Genomic DNA, 16,910 nt, shown 5'->3' with positions numbered 1-16,910 from the left:
TACAATACTATATGACGAGACGCACGACACGGCACGGGACGCCAACATGGCGCACAAATTCCATCTAGGAACGTGAGACTTTATATGGTATAACATGATGACATACGAAATAAAAAATAAGGATTATATTTCTCATATATCAAAAATATATGTTGTAGTTCTTAATTCTTAGCAAAAATAAAAAGAGTACATGTTGGAAGCTAAGCAATTTTCTTAATTTAAATTTTGTAACAAAATTTCTGGAATGCTTTCTCAATAACTGCATCCATTGCTCTATATAGTTATCCCAAGCAGAACTACCTGGTCTTGTGTGCTTTGGCCATCTTTTTCTTTCGTTTCTTCTCTTCTTTCACTTTGTTTTTGTTCTCGTTTCTAGCAGCTTTCTTTTCGAGAGGATCCTGTGCCTTGGTTTCGGAAGAGGAACTCTGCCCTTCTGAGTCACTTGAGTTCTCCTCATCTGTATCAGAGTCGGATTCAGTCTCAGGATTTTCAGACTGCTCTGCAGCAGTAGCATCTTGTTGCTGCTCTTTCTCCGATGGAGCTGGTTGACCTTGAGGAAGTGCCTCCTTCAGTCCTGTAATCGTTTTATAGTACATGTCTCCAGTGTCCTCTCCGCTCGTTAACCTTACTACATCCTGCTCAGCATTCTTCACGTCATCTAATGTCTTCGGAATGTATGACTGGAAAGAAGAGAAGAAAAATATATCAATATCTCAAAAGTTTAGGTGCCCACAATCACGCAAATACGCAAAAACGCAAAGTCAAAGCCATTCAATAAACATAGTTACATTGTCATCACCTGTACAAATACAGAGTCCTGCAATTTCCTCCTCTGCAGATGTATCTCCTCTTGCCGTAACCTTTGTTGTACCTGAAGTCAGCCAGTCAAACAGAGATCTTATTTAAGTTGTTTATCTATTTATTTATTGTTTGTACGGACCTATATTCTTTAATATTTGAGAACAAAATGGAAGAAATCAAACCATATCGAGATAACTCTCCACCGCATCATCAGCAATTGTTGGATCAACTATAAAATCAAAGAGCTCGCGAATTGTCATAACAGCTACACCATGTTTTCTGAAGAAATCCTGTATGCCGACAAATGCTTGGTAAGCTCAAAACACCAAATGCATTACTTCTACTTTTCATAAGCAATGGATGCAGAACTTTAGAAAGTGACCTCAGTATGAAGAACTTACCGATACATGGACACAATCTTCACGTAGGAAATCAAGGGCATGAGGGTGGTCCAAATCAACTGCTTGAGAAACGTTGATAATGTACAAGCGACCCTGCCAAAAAGGAAGGGATGACACAAGAACATAGCATACTATCATGTAAAATAAGCTCCAACTTCAAAGTGGTTAAGTGCAACTCACCTCAAAGTAAAGTATGTTGTATTCACTAAGGTCTCCATGCACCAGTTTGCTCTTCTGATACATTGTTCGCATAGCAATAATCATCTGGTAAAAAATTACTCCGTCATCACTCTAGTACCCAAAGAAAATATCAAATACAAAAAACATTTTTGCTAGTGTAAAATTAATTCAATTAAAAGTTTCCCAGTAACATATAGAACTATCTTAGCCAATAGGTTCTTGTATTTAAATTATTATATCACAAATATTTTGGCACACCTCCATATAACCTTCTCGAAGCTTGTCTAGTGATAATGCAGCATCCTTCAGACGAGGCGCTGTCCAACCTGACTTCCCTGTAATAGACTACATCAATCAAGGTTACTCTAACTAGCAAATCAAATTGATATGCCAATCCGTCAGAATATGTCACATAATCACATTAAAATTAGAAATACCTATGAATTCCATGACTAGAACATGAAGTCTTAAAATAACTGTAGATGGGCACCTAATTCCATTGTCCTTTAGCCTGCATTTTCAGAGACCATCTCACTTTCGTTAGCACAATAAAACCAGCTTTATAACAAGAGGCTTTAATCGGACTGAAACAGAAGTTTTGGTTAAATTAGTGCTGCTAGTTACCAAAGAATTAATAGTACTCATATTTAAAATTGTGTTTGTCTTGCCTCTTCAAATCCCTCATTTCTTTCTCAACCCATGTCTGCACCATTTTCCTAGGATTGCGCCTGCAGTATCCATGTCTGAATCGGTAGTCCCCTTGTACGTATCTATCCCTGTCCCTGAAATTTTTTGGCCGGCAAACAAGTAAGATATATTATAAATCTATTGCTATAAACGCACGTATGGAATCCAGCATGCTAACTGGTCGTCCTTAAAACTGAAAAGCTTTTTTTTCCTTTCTGCATGTTCTATGATTGCATGGCCAACTTGTCAATCTTATCAATTAGCCAACGGGACTAGCTCAAAGTGTCACAGAAAACTTACTTAAAAACCAGAATAGATGTTTTGAACACTTTAATCGCCATTTCTTGACCATCAGATTTTGTTGTGTGATACACATTTGCCTGTTCAAGAAGAAAGAACAATTCCATGATTAAATCAAGTATCGGGCTAAACTTAATTACATAGTTATCATCACTGATTCACTGCAGCAAGATAATACACAATCACAAAACTAATAAGATAAAATACACATTTGGAATGACTAAAGAAAACCCATGAATGAAAAATGTTGTCTTTCACCTGCTCAACAGTGGCACAGTCCGCTTTCTCAGTAGTTTTCCTTCTGCCAATCGCCATGTCCCTAACACTTCCCCGAATGGCAGTTGTCACAGAGTTGGACATTCCAACATTCAACCTCCCTTCCCACTCCTACACCGCAAAACCCGAAACAAAGACGTCAACTTTGCAAGAAAATCAGCACCAAAAAATAGACAGAATCACAACCCAACAATTAAGAATCGAAACCCACTTGAAATTCGAAGTCCTACATACAATTACAACAGCAAGAACACAAACCCAACTGAACTCCAGTTCTAAATTTGCAAAATTTGTACCTCCAAAGGCGAAGCTCGGATGTGGGTAGTGAACTTCTGGTTGCGATTGGCGAGAGGCTGAAGGGTCAAGGAAGCAGGGCGGGAATGAAGGCCGCCGTGGGCATTGGGCCGCCGTGAATTGATGGTGAAGCCACCTTCTACTCCTCTGTCGTCGTCCTTGGAGTCCAAATAGTCCAATGCGTCTCCGACCCCGAGTCCGACGTCCAAATCCCCTCTTCCTCTTCGTTTTCTTCTTCCTCCTCTGCTTCTGGTTTTCCTTCAGGAGGTGCTTTCTCTTTCTCTGCTATTTCTTCAACGGCGGCCATTTGCGATTGGTATACTAATTTTTGTGGGTATTTTGCAGAGGAGGGAAGGTTGTGGGGAGCTGAGCTGACACCGTGTGAGGCGGCGCAGTCGGAGGCCCGACGGAGTTTTTGGTGGTTTTGATTTCAGAAACGGCCGAAAGCCGCTTGCGATATAGGGTTTTGCGCGCGATGGAGGACGCCACGTCAGACTATGAAATTTCTTCTTAATTAGAAAAAGCACCACCATAACTGTAAGTTTTATACAATATCACCTCGAAGTCGAAAGGGTTAAATTGAAAGAACAAATTTAAACTCTTAGTTAGGTAATTTTCATTGCTCGAGACTTCCTTAGCAGGAGCACCTCGAATGAAATCCCTCTAACTGTAAAGTCCCTTAACATAGGGATAAAATTGAATTTAATTGCGTCTGATTTAATATTCTAGTGGATAGAGTGTTAGGTTTCCACTAATACTTATTAGATATGAAACTCTCGCTAGCCTAAATAATTGAAATAAACCGTCCCTCATCTAAATAATTGAAATAGTTTCGAACTCTTCCTACTCTTCTTTATGTTAATATATATATATATATTTTTTTTGAAAAAACGGTAGCAAGGTATAATTAAAAGGTACTGTTAGAAAAATCAAATTTTTAACATACTTATTTTTTATTAGTAACACATCATATAATTTGTAAATTATGTTTAAAAATTAATCTACTTAACATTACTAGTAATTAAAAGTTGCAGTTAATCATTCTCTTCTCTCTCTCTCTCTCTCTCTCTCTCTCATTTTTTTTTTTTTTTTTTTTATCATTTATTCCGTAACTTCCATAAGGATTAAGGATTGTCCCTTCCATAATATGCATGCGTACGAATTGCAAATACTAAATACACACACATATGTAGCTAGGGTTTAGCAAAAACCTCAAGTCGATTTTCCATCGACGATGAAGCAATTACAAGTAGGCTCCTCCTGCTTCTGCTTCCGATGAGATTGAGAACAGGGATGCTAATGCACTATACAGAGACGACAGATTCAGTGCTCTTCCCGATGAAGTTATTCATCGTATCCTGTCCCCTCTTTCCTTCTCAGATGTCATCCGAGTCGAAAGCTTGTCGAAAAGATGCGGGCAAGTTTGTTCCTCAATTCCCACCTTGAACTTCTCTGAATTTCCCTCAGATTCCACAGCCACCTTCGAAAAGCGGTTGGATCTGCTGGCTTCCTTGTACAGCTTCTTCTCCCACCGCGATTGCAACGACAACGTCGACAATGTACAATTACAAACTCTTAATATTAATTGGGAATTTCCGCCCCGTCAGTTTAAGCGGCAAATCAACATCCCAAATTGGAGGGAATATGAGGCACGTCAAGTTTGCGCTTGTATTCGTAAGGCTGTCGGGTGTCGTGTTGAAAATTTTTCTGTTTTCGCCGGGAGACAGGCTCGTGACGCCGTCTCCTTCGAAGCCACCGCGGGTTGGCTACCAGTCCGGGAAGTCCTGAACCGTAAGAGTTTCCTTGTTGCGTTTTAAGTTCTAGGTCTCTGAAGTCTATAGATTTTGAAATGCTTGGTACAATTATTAAAGCTCGCAGCTTTTCTACCTGCATTATCTCTAATCTGAAAATGTGATTATGGAAGATGGTGAGGGCTTTTGTAAATGGGTTTCGTCGGCTTGCAGATTTATTAAGGAATTGGTGCTTGAAGATGTCGATAGGTTACAAAATATCACCATTGAAAGCTCGTCTTTGGAATCATTTCGGCTGCTCATGTTATCGGAGCGGCATCCCCTCCACCATCTTCATATCTCTGCTGAGAAACTTGAGCATGTAAATATAGCCTGCGTGACTCGAGAACTTAGGGGCAGGAGAATGGAAATTTCTGCTCCAAATCTTAGGTATTTGAAGCTGCATTGGAGAGGAATCAAGGTGATGAGCATTCGGAATCCAGGGGAATTTAATTGTTTGGAGAAAGCAGACCTTGAAGTTGACTCCATTGAGCACGGAGTTGATATGGATAACAGCACATCTCGTGACCAGTCCCTCCTCTCTAGGGTTATTCAGACTGTTAAGGTTCTTACTTTACGCTACAAATGGACTATAACAACTCTCTCCAAGGAAGGTTGCACTGCACCACCACTACATAATGTTCGGTGCTTGCGAATTAGTACTTGGATTTGTTACGAATCTGACAACAACCTAGTCCCAACAGTGGCCTCTCTTTTCAGAAGACTTCCTAACTTGAATACCTTGGAGATTTACGTATCCTATTTATTTGGCATACCAAAACATAGATTTGATAGGAGGTATTGGCAACTCCAAAACCTAGATTTTATATCTCAGCTAAAGGATGTAACCTTAGAGGTTTCTGAAGGGTCTAACGACTCTAATCTAATCGAGTTTGCAAGGTATGTGCTCGAACATGCTCAGAATTTGAAGAAAATGGTTGTGATTTGTAAACCCAGTGAATCAAGGTTGTTAAGTTTAATAAGGTCAAGCATGAGTATTTCCAATGCCTCAGTTGTCTTTCTGGAAAAAGGCTCTAAGAAAAGCCAAAGCGAGGGAGCAGGGAAAGAGCACGACCATAAGCGCAGTAGTAGTAGGTATTCTCTCGCCAGTATATGCAGCTAAAAGTATTAAGCTATATTACGATTACTTTTAATTTTTATGGAAAACTAATAAAAAAGATTTGAAAACTTTGAGTTTTAACGATAAAGATAAAATAAAGAGTAAAGTGAATAGTACCATAATTGACTTTTTAGTGTAAAAATCTAGTTTTTCGTTAAAGTGAATAGTACCGAGAGCTTTTCGTTAAAGTTTCTTTTATTTTTTCTATTCTGTTTAATGTCAATTTTACATTGTGAATGTTCAATAGAATTTCTTATTTATTCATTTTCAAATTGATGAATGTTAGCAATGGTCATAGGTTCAGTTATGTTTTTTGTATGGTTTTATTTCAACGTTTATGCTTTTAGTGAATTGAATAAATTAATAGATATGTGTATTTTGACGGAATAGTTTCTTGATATTTTGTCATACATATTTTGATTGGGAATATTCCTATAAGAAATTGAATGGGTTTCATGTTTCCAACCTCTACAATGAAAATTTGGTTTCATGTTTCCAACCTCTACAATGAAAAATTAATCATAAAATGATTTCATATTGAGGGAATTTAATTGTCATACCTTTCAGCTGAGTTATAAAAAGGATCTCATAATGTTTAGTTGATGTGCTTTGGTGACACCTGTACTCAGGTTTAGCAAGCATCTCATAATGTTTGGTAGTACTTTGGTTTCCTTTATCTTTAAAAGAAGGGATCCTCATTTTTTTTTTTTTTTTTTTTATTTTTTTTATGAAAATGGGGTTTAGGTGTATTGTCCACAGTACATTGAGCTTTAACGTTGAACCGTTTATTTTTCAAGTTGCACCTCATAGATCATCTTTGCAAAATATTAGTCAAATCGGAAGTGTTTAAGACATTTAATTAGGTTCAAAGAAATTAACAAATACTTTGTTATATAAAAAATAATGAAATTTTATCTTGATAATTAAATAGGTAAATGGTTTCGGATTAAACTCAATTTTTGCAAGGATGATCTATGAATTGAGACTTACAAAATAGATGTTTGGATCCTTGAAGTTCGATGTTGAGTGAACCCACACCTAATCCCATTTTTTTGAAAAAAAGAAAAGGAAAAGGGATCCCTTTGCATAAAGGCTTGCTCCTTTAAATTTTGAATTGTAAATCTCATGAGGTTGCTAAGAAATTGCGTTTGCACGATGGAATGAGGATCATCTCCAGATTCTCTTTGTGAGAATCCTGAGGATTCTCCAATCACATCCGTTCATCGTATATCGTGCAGCTAGTTTTCATCAAGTACTGTTTATATTTAATCTTAAATAAAAAGATTTACAATGATTTATGACCATACAATATACGATAAACGGATATGATTAGAGAATTCTCAGGATCCTCAAAAAGAGGATTCGAAGAGGATCCTCATTTTGCACGATGAAATTGCCATGTTCAAGATTTTTTTGTTTAATGTTAAAATTTCCACATGGCAATCAATCCACGTGGCATTTCTTAAACCACGTGGCATCTTAGGTTCTACGAGTGGGATCCAAATTGTAAGATCTCATATCGTCCAGGGGAGTGACCCTTATATGTATATTCTCATCTCTATCTAGCACGAGGCCTTTTGGGAGCTCATTGGCTTCGGGTTTCATCGGAACTCCGAAGTTACGCGAGTAGCGTGCGAAGAGCATTCCCAGGATGGGTGACCCATCAGGAAGTTCTCGTGTGAGTTCCCAAAAACAAAACCGTGAGGGCGTGGTTAGGGCCCAAAGCGGACAATATCGTGCTATGGTGGAGTCGGGCCGGGGAAGTGGTCCCGCCCGGGCCGGAATGTGACAATTTGGTATCAAAGCCTAACCCTGGCCGTGGTGTGCAGACAAGGACGTCGGGCCCCTAAGGGGGGTGGATTGTAAGATCCTACATCGCCCAGGGAAGTGATCCTTATATGTATATTCTCATCTTTATCTAGCACGAGGCCTTTTGGGAGCTCATTGGCTTCGGGTTCCATCGGATTTTTGAAGTTAAGCGAGTAGCGCGCGAAAGCATTCCCAGGATGGGTGACCCATCGGGAAGTTCTCGTGTGAGTTCCCAAAAACAAAACTGTGAGGACGTGGTTGGGGCCCAAAGCGGACAATATCGTGCTATGGTGTAGTCGAGCCCGGGAAGTGGTCCCGCCCGGGGCGGGATGTGACACAAATCCTCTCCGGATCCAAGGATCCTGAACCTAAGGATCAAATGATTCGACCTGTTGAAATTTGATCCAACAGTTACAAACAGGAGGCCCGTTTAAAAGTTATAATAATTGTAGTCGTTGGATCAAATTTCAATGGACCGGATCATTTGATCCTTAGCCTTAGGATCTGGATCCTTATGAGTGCAACTTTTGGCAGGATAACTGGGAGTGATTTTTCAATGTGATCGGTACATGGGGTAATACACCACGTGTTATTATACAAATTGTGAGATACGTGTGTTAAAAAATTAATAACTTAAAGAATAAAATTTCACCACTTATATAAAAACACGTGGTGTACCACTCGTGTTCCGGTCACAATAAAAAATTTCTCGATAACTGGGTCTGATTGGGTGATGTGGTTACTAACAGTAGTGAAAGTGGGGAGATGCTAAAGTTTAGGTTGTGCGTGCTTAGAGACTTCCAATATGGGTCTACATTTATAAGAGGAGACTGTATCAATGATCATTCAATTTTAATTGAATTTGGAGCAATGGTTCCTCAATTAAAAATCTGTAACCAATGATCCCTTTCTCATCAAAGATTCAAAACGTACGGATAAGGTCCCTTTCATTAACTCCGTCAGAAGTTCCGTCAAAATTGAGTCATGTTGAACACAAATGAGATTGAATCAAGGGCTAATATGAAAAACTAAATGAGAAAATTATAGCAATAGTCTCTCAACTTTAACTGAATTAGAGCAACAGTCCCTCAACTTTAACTCAACTGAAGCATTGGTCCCTCAACTTTAACTCAAAGTTCTGATGGAATTAACTAAAAAAAGTATAGCTACACGTTTTAATAAGTTAAGAGATTAATAATCATAGATTATAGTTAAGAGACCAACACTCTAAGTAATTAAACTTAAGAAACTAATACTACAATTTTCTCAATTTATAAATTGTACTAATTTTATAAAATGACCACAAACTCTGAAAATTAGAAATACTTTTGTCTCATGTGCAAATTGCTCTAAAAAGTACAAAGACCTTTGTCTCATGTGCAAATTGATCCCATCGATACGTTTTGATATTTATTTTCTTCCCAAAACCCCTTTATTAATAATATCATATAGAATTATACAATATTGTATGCACGTAAGGTGCACCAAATACTTTTTATTTTTGCAAGTTGGGTACAACATTTTGGATGAAATTAATCATCTAATTTTAGCCCCTAGTTGCTAAAATGATTAGCTCTTGACACATGGTTGATATTTGAGCGATACGTCGTCACCAAGGAAATTTGATTTTGGTCGAAATTTAATCAAAACTTTGAACCACATGGTTATGGGATGACACAAACGTCATCGATATTTGAGGGGTTCATACATAAAAAATTTCCCATCACATCTGTGGTCTCCAACTCTCTCTAAAGTGCAAGTGGCCCTTATCACAATGATGAAAATGTGTTGAGCCCTTACATGACGGTGTAGATTCAAACCCCATCAGTAGCTAATCTAACTATCTAATCTAACAACATCTATTGTTTGACCAAAAAACACTCTCTAAAGTCGTATGCAGCCGTTCGGACATAAGTTTATGAGAATTTAGGCAACGCAAAAAGTCCAAAAGGACAAACCAAACAGGCATACATGATTCATAAGTCCGAGGAGAATAAATTTGAGAATTTAACCGGAAATTTCAGATAATGTAACATGAAGAAACCTCCATGTCTTTGAAGTGTGAGAAGTTAGTATTATCCGTCTCATGTACAACCCACTTCTGGGTGTGACCATAACCTTAAAACCACGAAAGCTGCAGGTCGATTTCGATTGCTAAAGCAATAATTGGGATGGACCATATAAAAAAAGATCGTCTACGATGTATTCAAGAATTTAGGGCCTCAAGTTGCTTTCGAAGATCTTCTAGGTCGTCGATAGTACCCTCTGTAGCTTCAGTTGGCGGTTTTTGAAACTCATCTGCACTGGGGAGCTCGCGAACAAGACCTTCCGGAAGTGCATCTGATGACAAGTGATGATGAGAAAACAAGTGATTCATAAATTTGGAAACTCATAAACAGATCAAATATAAAAGGAATTGTAAAACCCTACAGAATTTCGGTTTTAAAAGGTGGAAAAGTGTTTTGAGTGAAATCAATAGAACTTGAAACATTAAAGGATAAATCACCTGAAGTTGTGGCCTCTGTACTTTCCGGCTCGGTGTCATCAACAACACTGCAAACAAACACAAACCAAACGTATGTTTTCATTTCCATGAAACTAGTCCTCGGAAATGCGTGTCATTCTTTTTATATGCAACTTAGGAAACATCCCTGATGCGCGTAAGTATTAACATGAAGAAACATTAACTACTAAATACGAAGAACGTTCCATTGTTGGTAGAAGTACCTTATTTCCCATTCATTATCAAGATGAAGTGGAGATTCCGGAACTGATGATGCTTCAGCTTCCATCTTTGCTTTAATTGCAGCATCCCTAGCTGGCTTTACAAGCAAGTATTCTTTCTGCACGGTAGTCATTGCCTCAGCGTCAATGACAAACCAATTAACCAGATGTTTAAATAATCATTAGGTTCAGTTCGGGTGCCCAAGGCTGGATCTTAGTTTCTTTACCTGCCGTTCCAGACAAGCAAAATTAGAACACTGAGGGTTTGGCTTCATTTCCATAGTTGGGAAGAAGTCTTTAAGAGAATTATATCCCTGCAACCAAGAAAATCAAAATTTAGGCGGATCAGCATGGAGCAGTGACGAAACATTTGATGCTAAATGTTAAAAATATAGATCTATGAACTTATTAAATCCTTCGAGATGTCTTTGCCAAATAAAAGCAGAACAAGAGAGAATAAAACATACGACTTACCAAGTATGGGGAGACGTTTCCGAAGTTCAGCAAGTATTTTAGTGTATTTTGGACTAGAAGCCCAGCAACAACTCCCTATAAGATGAAACGAAAGTTAGTTGCTATTGCTATACGAATAACAGCTGTACCATTGTCCATAGTACCACAATATAAATCTGAAGCAAAGTACCAGTGCAAACCCAAACACTAATAAGTTTGAATTAACAAAAGTCCCAAGAAGGGAGAGCCACCAGAGATTGGAAAGGAAACCTTCTTACCATAGTGGTAGGTAAAGATGCAGCACAAACCCCTTCACGCTTAAGTGTACGTTCATCCACTCCAGATGCTACAACCTAAGGAAGAGATACAGAAGAAGAAAAAAGTTATCACTCTTCCAGCATTCATGTTCCATATTTCTCACTGAGAATCCTCCAACATCATCAAAATTCAAACAAAAACAAAAAAGCATACCAAAGGTGGTGCACATGCAAAACATGCAGTTTCACCAGGAATCAGCAACTGAATATGGCCTGAAACGGCATCCTCAGACACACCTGTCAAAGTTTATGTTCTTCATGTGAATTTCCACGTACATTATAACTAGATTTCGTATAGATGTGTATTTCAAAAATTTTCTTTTTTCAAGATATAGCCTGTATACCTCTTTGATTAAGAAAAACACATGCAGAATAAAGTTTGTATGTCTAACAAATGCGAGTACCATATATTTCATACATACAAATGATACATGCACATATATCTACAGCTGAGATGCATCTGATCAACTGTGCACTTCAGCCTTGTATATCTGATCTAGATGTGGGTATCTTAGGTCCTGATTAGATCTCACCAAACATGAATCTCAATGCATGTCGCACACCATGGGACCTTCAGTTAACGCTTAGGGTAATACAATTAGTAACTACTTTGCTTACCAGACTCCATCCATGTCTGATTCAGTTCATTGCAAGCCTGTATCAGACAGGGAAAGAAATTAGACAAAAGTTTTCTTGGAGGCGGAAGGAACGAAGACAACCAACTATACAACCTCATACCTGATTAACAGCCATTCTTGCTTCATAATTATCAACACAGCTTAACACAAGGTCTATTCCAGTGCCTTCTTTATTTGGGCGAAACGATTTATTTTTTAAACTAGACATAAAGGTATCAAAACCTTGCACTGTTGTGATGTTCAGTGTATAGCTCTAAACACAAAGAAGTTGATCAGCACGGTTATAAAATATAGGCACTATGTTTGAACAATTAAATATACAAGGATCCGTACTAATAGCATCAACATATAATCACTCATCTACGCCTAGAAACTACAGATGGAAACTCAAGATTGGATGCATTTTACAGAGATAATGAAATTAGATAGAAGAAAAATCATGAGAAATGATTACCTCGAGTATAACATCGGGATTTATGTCTGAAAGGGTCTGTACAGCAGCATCTGTTTTTGTCATGCCACTCTGAAACGGAAAAAAAAAAAAAATCACATTAAAATTTTAATCATGAAGTACTTGGAAATTATAATGATGATCGCAGCACCTAACCTTTGAAGCAGAAAATGACATGACTGAGACAAAACTAGTGAAGACAATTCAAAAACAAAGAATGACGAATGAGAAAAACAAGTATCAATACCTGTTCTGGTCGAAAGAATAACCTATTCATGTTAGCTAACTCTACTTTGTCATAATCATACAACAAAAGGCGACCAATACCACATCTTGTAAGCATCTCAGCTGCTACACTTCCTACACCGCCTACTCCCTGCAAACAAACCAAATAGGACATCAGGCATTGATGTAACAAAATTAAATTTCGTTCTACAATAACAGAAGGAACACTAAAAGAGGAGATAAATACAGACAACAATGGCAACTGAGAAATCCCGTATTCTTTCATAGTTCTCCACAATACCCATCCTCTGAAGTGCCATAAGCCTACTGTAAGGATTGCTATCTACCACCTCGGCGCTCATATCCTGTCAACACAAACATGTAATGCATGAACCAACAATACAATCATCATCACACATTTTGACAATGATAGTAGATAAACCGTAAAATTACCTTCACTTTTGAACGCCGGACAGGTCCAGACTTTGAAAGGCTCGTAAGGCGTTCTACGCGCAATTGTAGCTACAAATTACATTTTTCATGAAGCAAAATGAAAAGTCAGTTCTACAAGAAAAAATTACAAAACTATAAACTCATCCTTTAAACTTATCAGCATTCGGCGAGCTGAAACTCACAATTTACTAAATTTTCATAAATTAAACTTCAAGCTGAACAAATATAAAATCAATTATCCTTGTTTCTTTCTCTTAATTTTCTCAGGAAACAAACAACCACCATAAAACTAAACTAATATAACATGCAACCAATAAACAAGCAATCCTAATCAAATGATTGCGCATATATTACTGAAAATTATCACAGATTAAAAACCGGCACCTGAATTTTCACATGAACAATTAACAATATTTAATAAAACAAAAAACTGATCCGTTTCAGCCAAATCAAGCAGCTAATTCGATCGAAACCAGTAAAATCCAAACCAAAAGCTCTCACAAATTCTCATCTGTATCTCAAACGAATCGGAAATGCGAGATTTCACCTTATCGATTGGAGCATGATGAGAAGGATCGGCCAGCGATCTCTTCAGCGATTCCAGATCGTTCAGCATCTCCTTCAGTTCCACCTCCATTGCCTCTCTCTCTCTCCTCCCTCTCCCTCTCTCAAAAACGCTCTTAAATTCGGTCCTATTCGGATCGCTACCTTCCTTGCGAGAAGCGTTTACATGCGATGCACTTTACCGTTGCGATTTTTTTTTTGGCGGAATTGGAATTTGGCAGCGAAGGAATTGCCGGAGCTGGTCTGCGAGTCTGTGAGACTGAGTAGTGGACCAACAACAAACTTTGCTACCCTTTGCGTTGTTGGGCTGGGTTGAGGCCGGCCCAATTATAATTTGGGCTGGAATATTGGGCTCATGTATGACCGCAAAGTACGCTTTTGGGGTGGTGGGGACAGAGTTCCACTTTCGTTTTTGTTGATTAACGAAATTAAGCTATTATTATCCTTGGTCAAATTAGTAAGCTACACGACTTAAATTGTGACAATTTAGTGGTGTCCATTGGGATATAAGGTCAAAGTTGAACTTCGTTGCCAATAGCAGTATGGCAAGTGATATTCCTCGTCACATGAAGTGGGAGGTTTCATGATCGATTTAGTTTGATGATAAGTTTGATATCTAATTATTATGAATGCTTCATTATACATGTTAGCTTAAATTTCGCACCCTTAATGTAGAATATTGTCGTATCAACAGTATAACTTCATCCAAACTACATGAATCAAAGTCATTATTTTCCCTTTGTATGTAACGTAAAGGTGGAGCCTAAAGTGAAGAAAACCTTTCGACTTATTGTAATATTGTGTGCAATTGTGCATCCCGACTTTTGTTCCTGCTGGCGAAATTTCAGATGGAATTATCAATCATACAGTTTGATACGCCACCCCAACAGCCACCACCCAATTTTTTGTCAACCATATATTTTCATGTTTTAGTGGGTCTAAGTTGTAGTCTTGTACAACTTCCCACACTTTTCTGTTTTCATTTTGTCCTCTCTCTAGAATTCTAGGACCATTTTAATCCTAAAGAAAAATTGATGGGAAGTAGGAACATATTCTTTGGTGCACTGAACCAAGTAAAAGCTTTCATGAACTTGGACTAATTCAATCCTGGGTATCATAGTGTCTGTTCGTGATTGAGATACGATTGGAACTGAACAATGAATCTATTCTAATTTTATTTCTTCCCATTTAGGACAACACCAAACGCAACTCATATACAACTTTTACTATGATGAATCCCATGTTCTTCATCAATTTAGATGTATTCGATCTTACGTATAACATGTGTGTGTGTATGTATGGTATGTAGTGTGTGGTATTTACAAGGTCATCATTTTGTAGTCTTTGGCTTTGACCAAAAGCAGACAAGCAAGCTGTTGTCATTTGTCAGGAATGCAACCTTATAGCTGCAATAGCAACAGTAAAGCTCATGATAAAACCGATAGCGTACCACATATCATGGTATTATTCATATATATGTGGCCTTAGCGTGCACAAAAAGGAAGGTGCACTCCTAGGGTTCTAGCTTCACAATTGATCACAATCCACATTTTATGACCTAAAAACCTTACCCAACACTAAATCAATCGATCGATCGCACAGATTTGGTGTCAGTTCGGATGTTAGCAGCCGAGCTTTTTGGCCTCAGCATGCCGCGGCAAGAGAAGCAACAGCACCATCCATGTATCATTACAAGAATGAATGCCAATCAAGTAGTGAAGTTTCACTGCATATATTCTTCGTTTAGTAGTGAAATTATTGTTGCACAAAAGTTGCAGATAAATGGGTCTCTAAAATTTGTTTGGATAGATTTGGGAATCCTTCAACAATGAGCATTGTTTTACAAATAATTTAGGGTTTAAATTTATCATTGAGTCTTTTTCACTCAATATGCATGCATGTGAAGAAGCACTTGGTGTTGTGATTATGCCCCTCAACATGAGTTATAATCACTTGTAAATTCTCTTAACAAACTTGTACACTGCTTTTGAATAGAACAGCTTATATAAAACGGATTAACCGCTAAATGACATGCTTAATAATGAAGTATTATGTCAATAAAAAATTTATGCATGACATACAATGACTTAACAAATCCCTTTCATATACATCCATATCGATTTTAAAGAGTGGTTTATCCTTCTACCTCAAATTCTCATAAGCACACAAAATAGTTAATTTAAGATGTGGGGAACCTTACATCAGTCAGTCACTGTCATTCCCTCTTGAGTTGCGAAGTCAATAAGCGAAATCTATGACACTCATAAATTTGCATCATTTACTTGCCCAGGTATTTGAGAAAACAATCATATGAATATAAAACAAGAACAGATGACCGACCATGCTCTAGAAGTTATCTAAAAAATTATTAACCCCTGATGATGCAACTTTGCTTGTTGTTATGGCTAATTAGTAATTAACTCCTCCTAATTAATATATATATATATATGATATAAATATCTGTGGGTATATCTGTCTCTTTTGAGACGTGGGTTCTCACTTCTCATTATGTTTTTCTGGCCAGGAGACGATGAAAAATATTAAAACAAATATTTAATCGTATTATAGTTGCTCCGAAAGTACCGTTGTTAGTTAATTAGTATGTGTTCTTATGTATAGATTTATATATTAGTACTGTCGTTGGAGACTCAAGTGAGGTCTTCATATATTAATTAAGCAGCTAGTCTTCTGATTGGGATAACTTGCAGAAGAAGATGGACATTATTTAGATGTTTATGCAGCACGCAACGCAACCACGTATATAATTGAATCGCATGGATGATGAACAAGTTAATGTCGACATTTTCTATTGATTTAATCGTTAAAACAATAACTTTCTTCATCAACTGAGATTAATCATGGCTGACTTCTAAGTTCTATATCTTTCTTTATCAAATGGAATTATTAATTGTCGCCCAAGTTTCTTTTCGCGAGAAATTTTAGTAAAATGTGATATATATATATATATATATAGCATTACTCAAGTTTCACACATAATATCGTATGTACATCATATACTTACGTAAAATCGTCCATAAATGTAGAGATTTTTCACAATGTGAAATTTCCATAATGACGCCACAATGGAATGACAAACATATCCTTTCTCTACTTAAAGTTAAATCGATATCTAATATCGTAATGCATACTATCAAGTTCATACTGCACATAAAAGTATAAAGAGTAATGTGTAGGTAGATCAAATTTTAGACCAAATTTGCAAATCATGTGATATGTCATCAATAGAAAATAAGCACGTTAATCAGCACTTAAGTAATAATTCAATCATCAACAATCACGTCATATGATTTACATAATTTGATCTAAATAATTAATCTTCCTAACATTAACCGAGTATAAAACATGTCAACTAGATGAGCCATCGCACACCTAATTAAAAGATGTGGACAAGGGTTTGGTCGGTAAT

At 37.4% G+C, this 16,910-nt stretch overlaps 1 protein-coding gene and 1 pseudogene across 2 annotated transcripts; both read right to left on the bottom strand.

The window, feature by feature from the left end:
* Positions 1 to 103: 103 nt before the first annotated feature.
* On the bottom strand, positions 104 to 3,487 carry LOC103964052 (annotated as a pseudogene).
* A 6,162-nt stretch (positions 3,488 to 9,649) lies between these two features.
* On the bottom strand, positions 9,650 to 13,739 carry LOC103958031 (ubiquitin-like modifier-activating enzyme 5). Of its 2 annotated transcripts, XM_009370255.3 has the most exons (14): positions 13,467 to 13,739; positions 12,920 to 12,988; positions 12,718 to 12,831; positions 12,489 to 12,617; positions 12,245 to 12,313; positions 11,891 to 12,043; positions 11,771 to 11,807; positions 11,307 to 11,389; positions 11,114 to 11,188; positions 10,857 to 10,931; positions 10,610 to 10,696; positions 10,386 to 10,501; positions 10,165 to 10,211; positions 9,650 to 9,998 (listed from the first exon to the last, which is right to left on the bottom strand). In XM_009370255.3, exons 1-14 carry the CDS (start codon positions 13,554 to 13,556, stop codon positions 9,865 to 9,867), a joined length of 1,278 nt encoding a protein of 425 aa, XP_009368530.1. In that variant the 5' UTR covers positions 13,557 to 13,739; the 3' UTR covers positions 9,650 to 9,864. The 2 variants fall into 2 exon arrangements, with proteins under 2 accessions (XP_009368530.1, XP_048445794.1); XM_048589837.1 differs by lacking the exon at positions 13,467 to 13,739 and having other exon boundaries at positions 12,714 to 12,831.
* Between the last annotated feature and the right edge of the window lie 3,171 nt (positions 13,740 to 16,910).

Source organism: the organism of the source record quoted next, unplaced genomic scaffold (assembly GCF_019419815.1).
Source record: "Pyrus x bretschneideri cultivar Hongxiangsu unplaced genomic scaffold, Pyrus_bretschneideri_v1 Contig3, whole genome shotgun sequence".
Classification (NCBI taxonomy): Eukaryota; Viridiplantae; Streptophyta; class Magnoliopsida; order Rosales; family Rosaceae; genus Pyrus; species Pyrus x bretschneideri.
The sequence above is the reverse complement of the archived record's forward strand: the minus strand, read 5'-3'. Positions and strand labels throughout refer to the sequence as shown.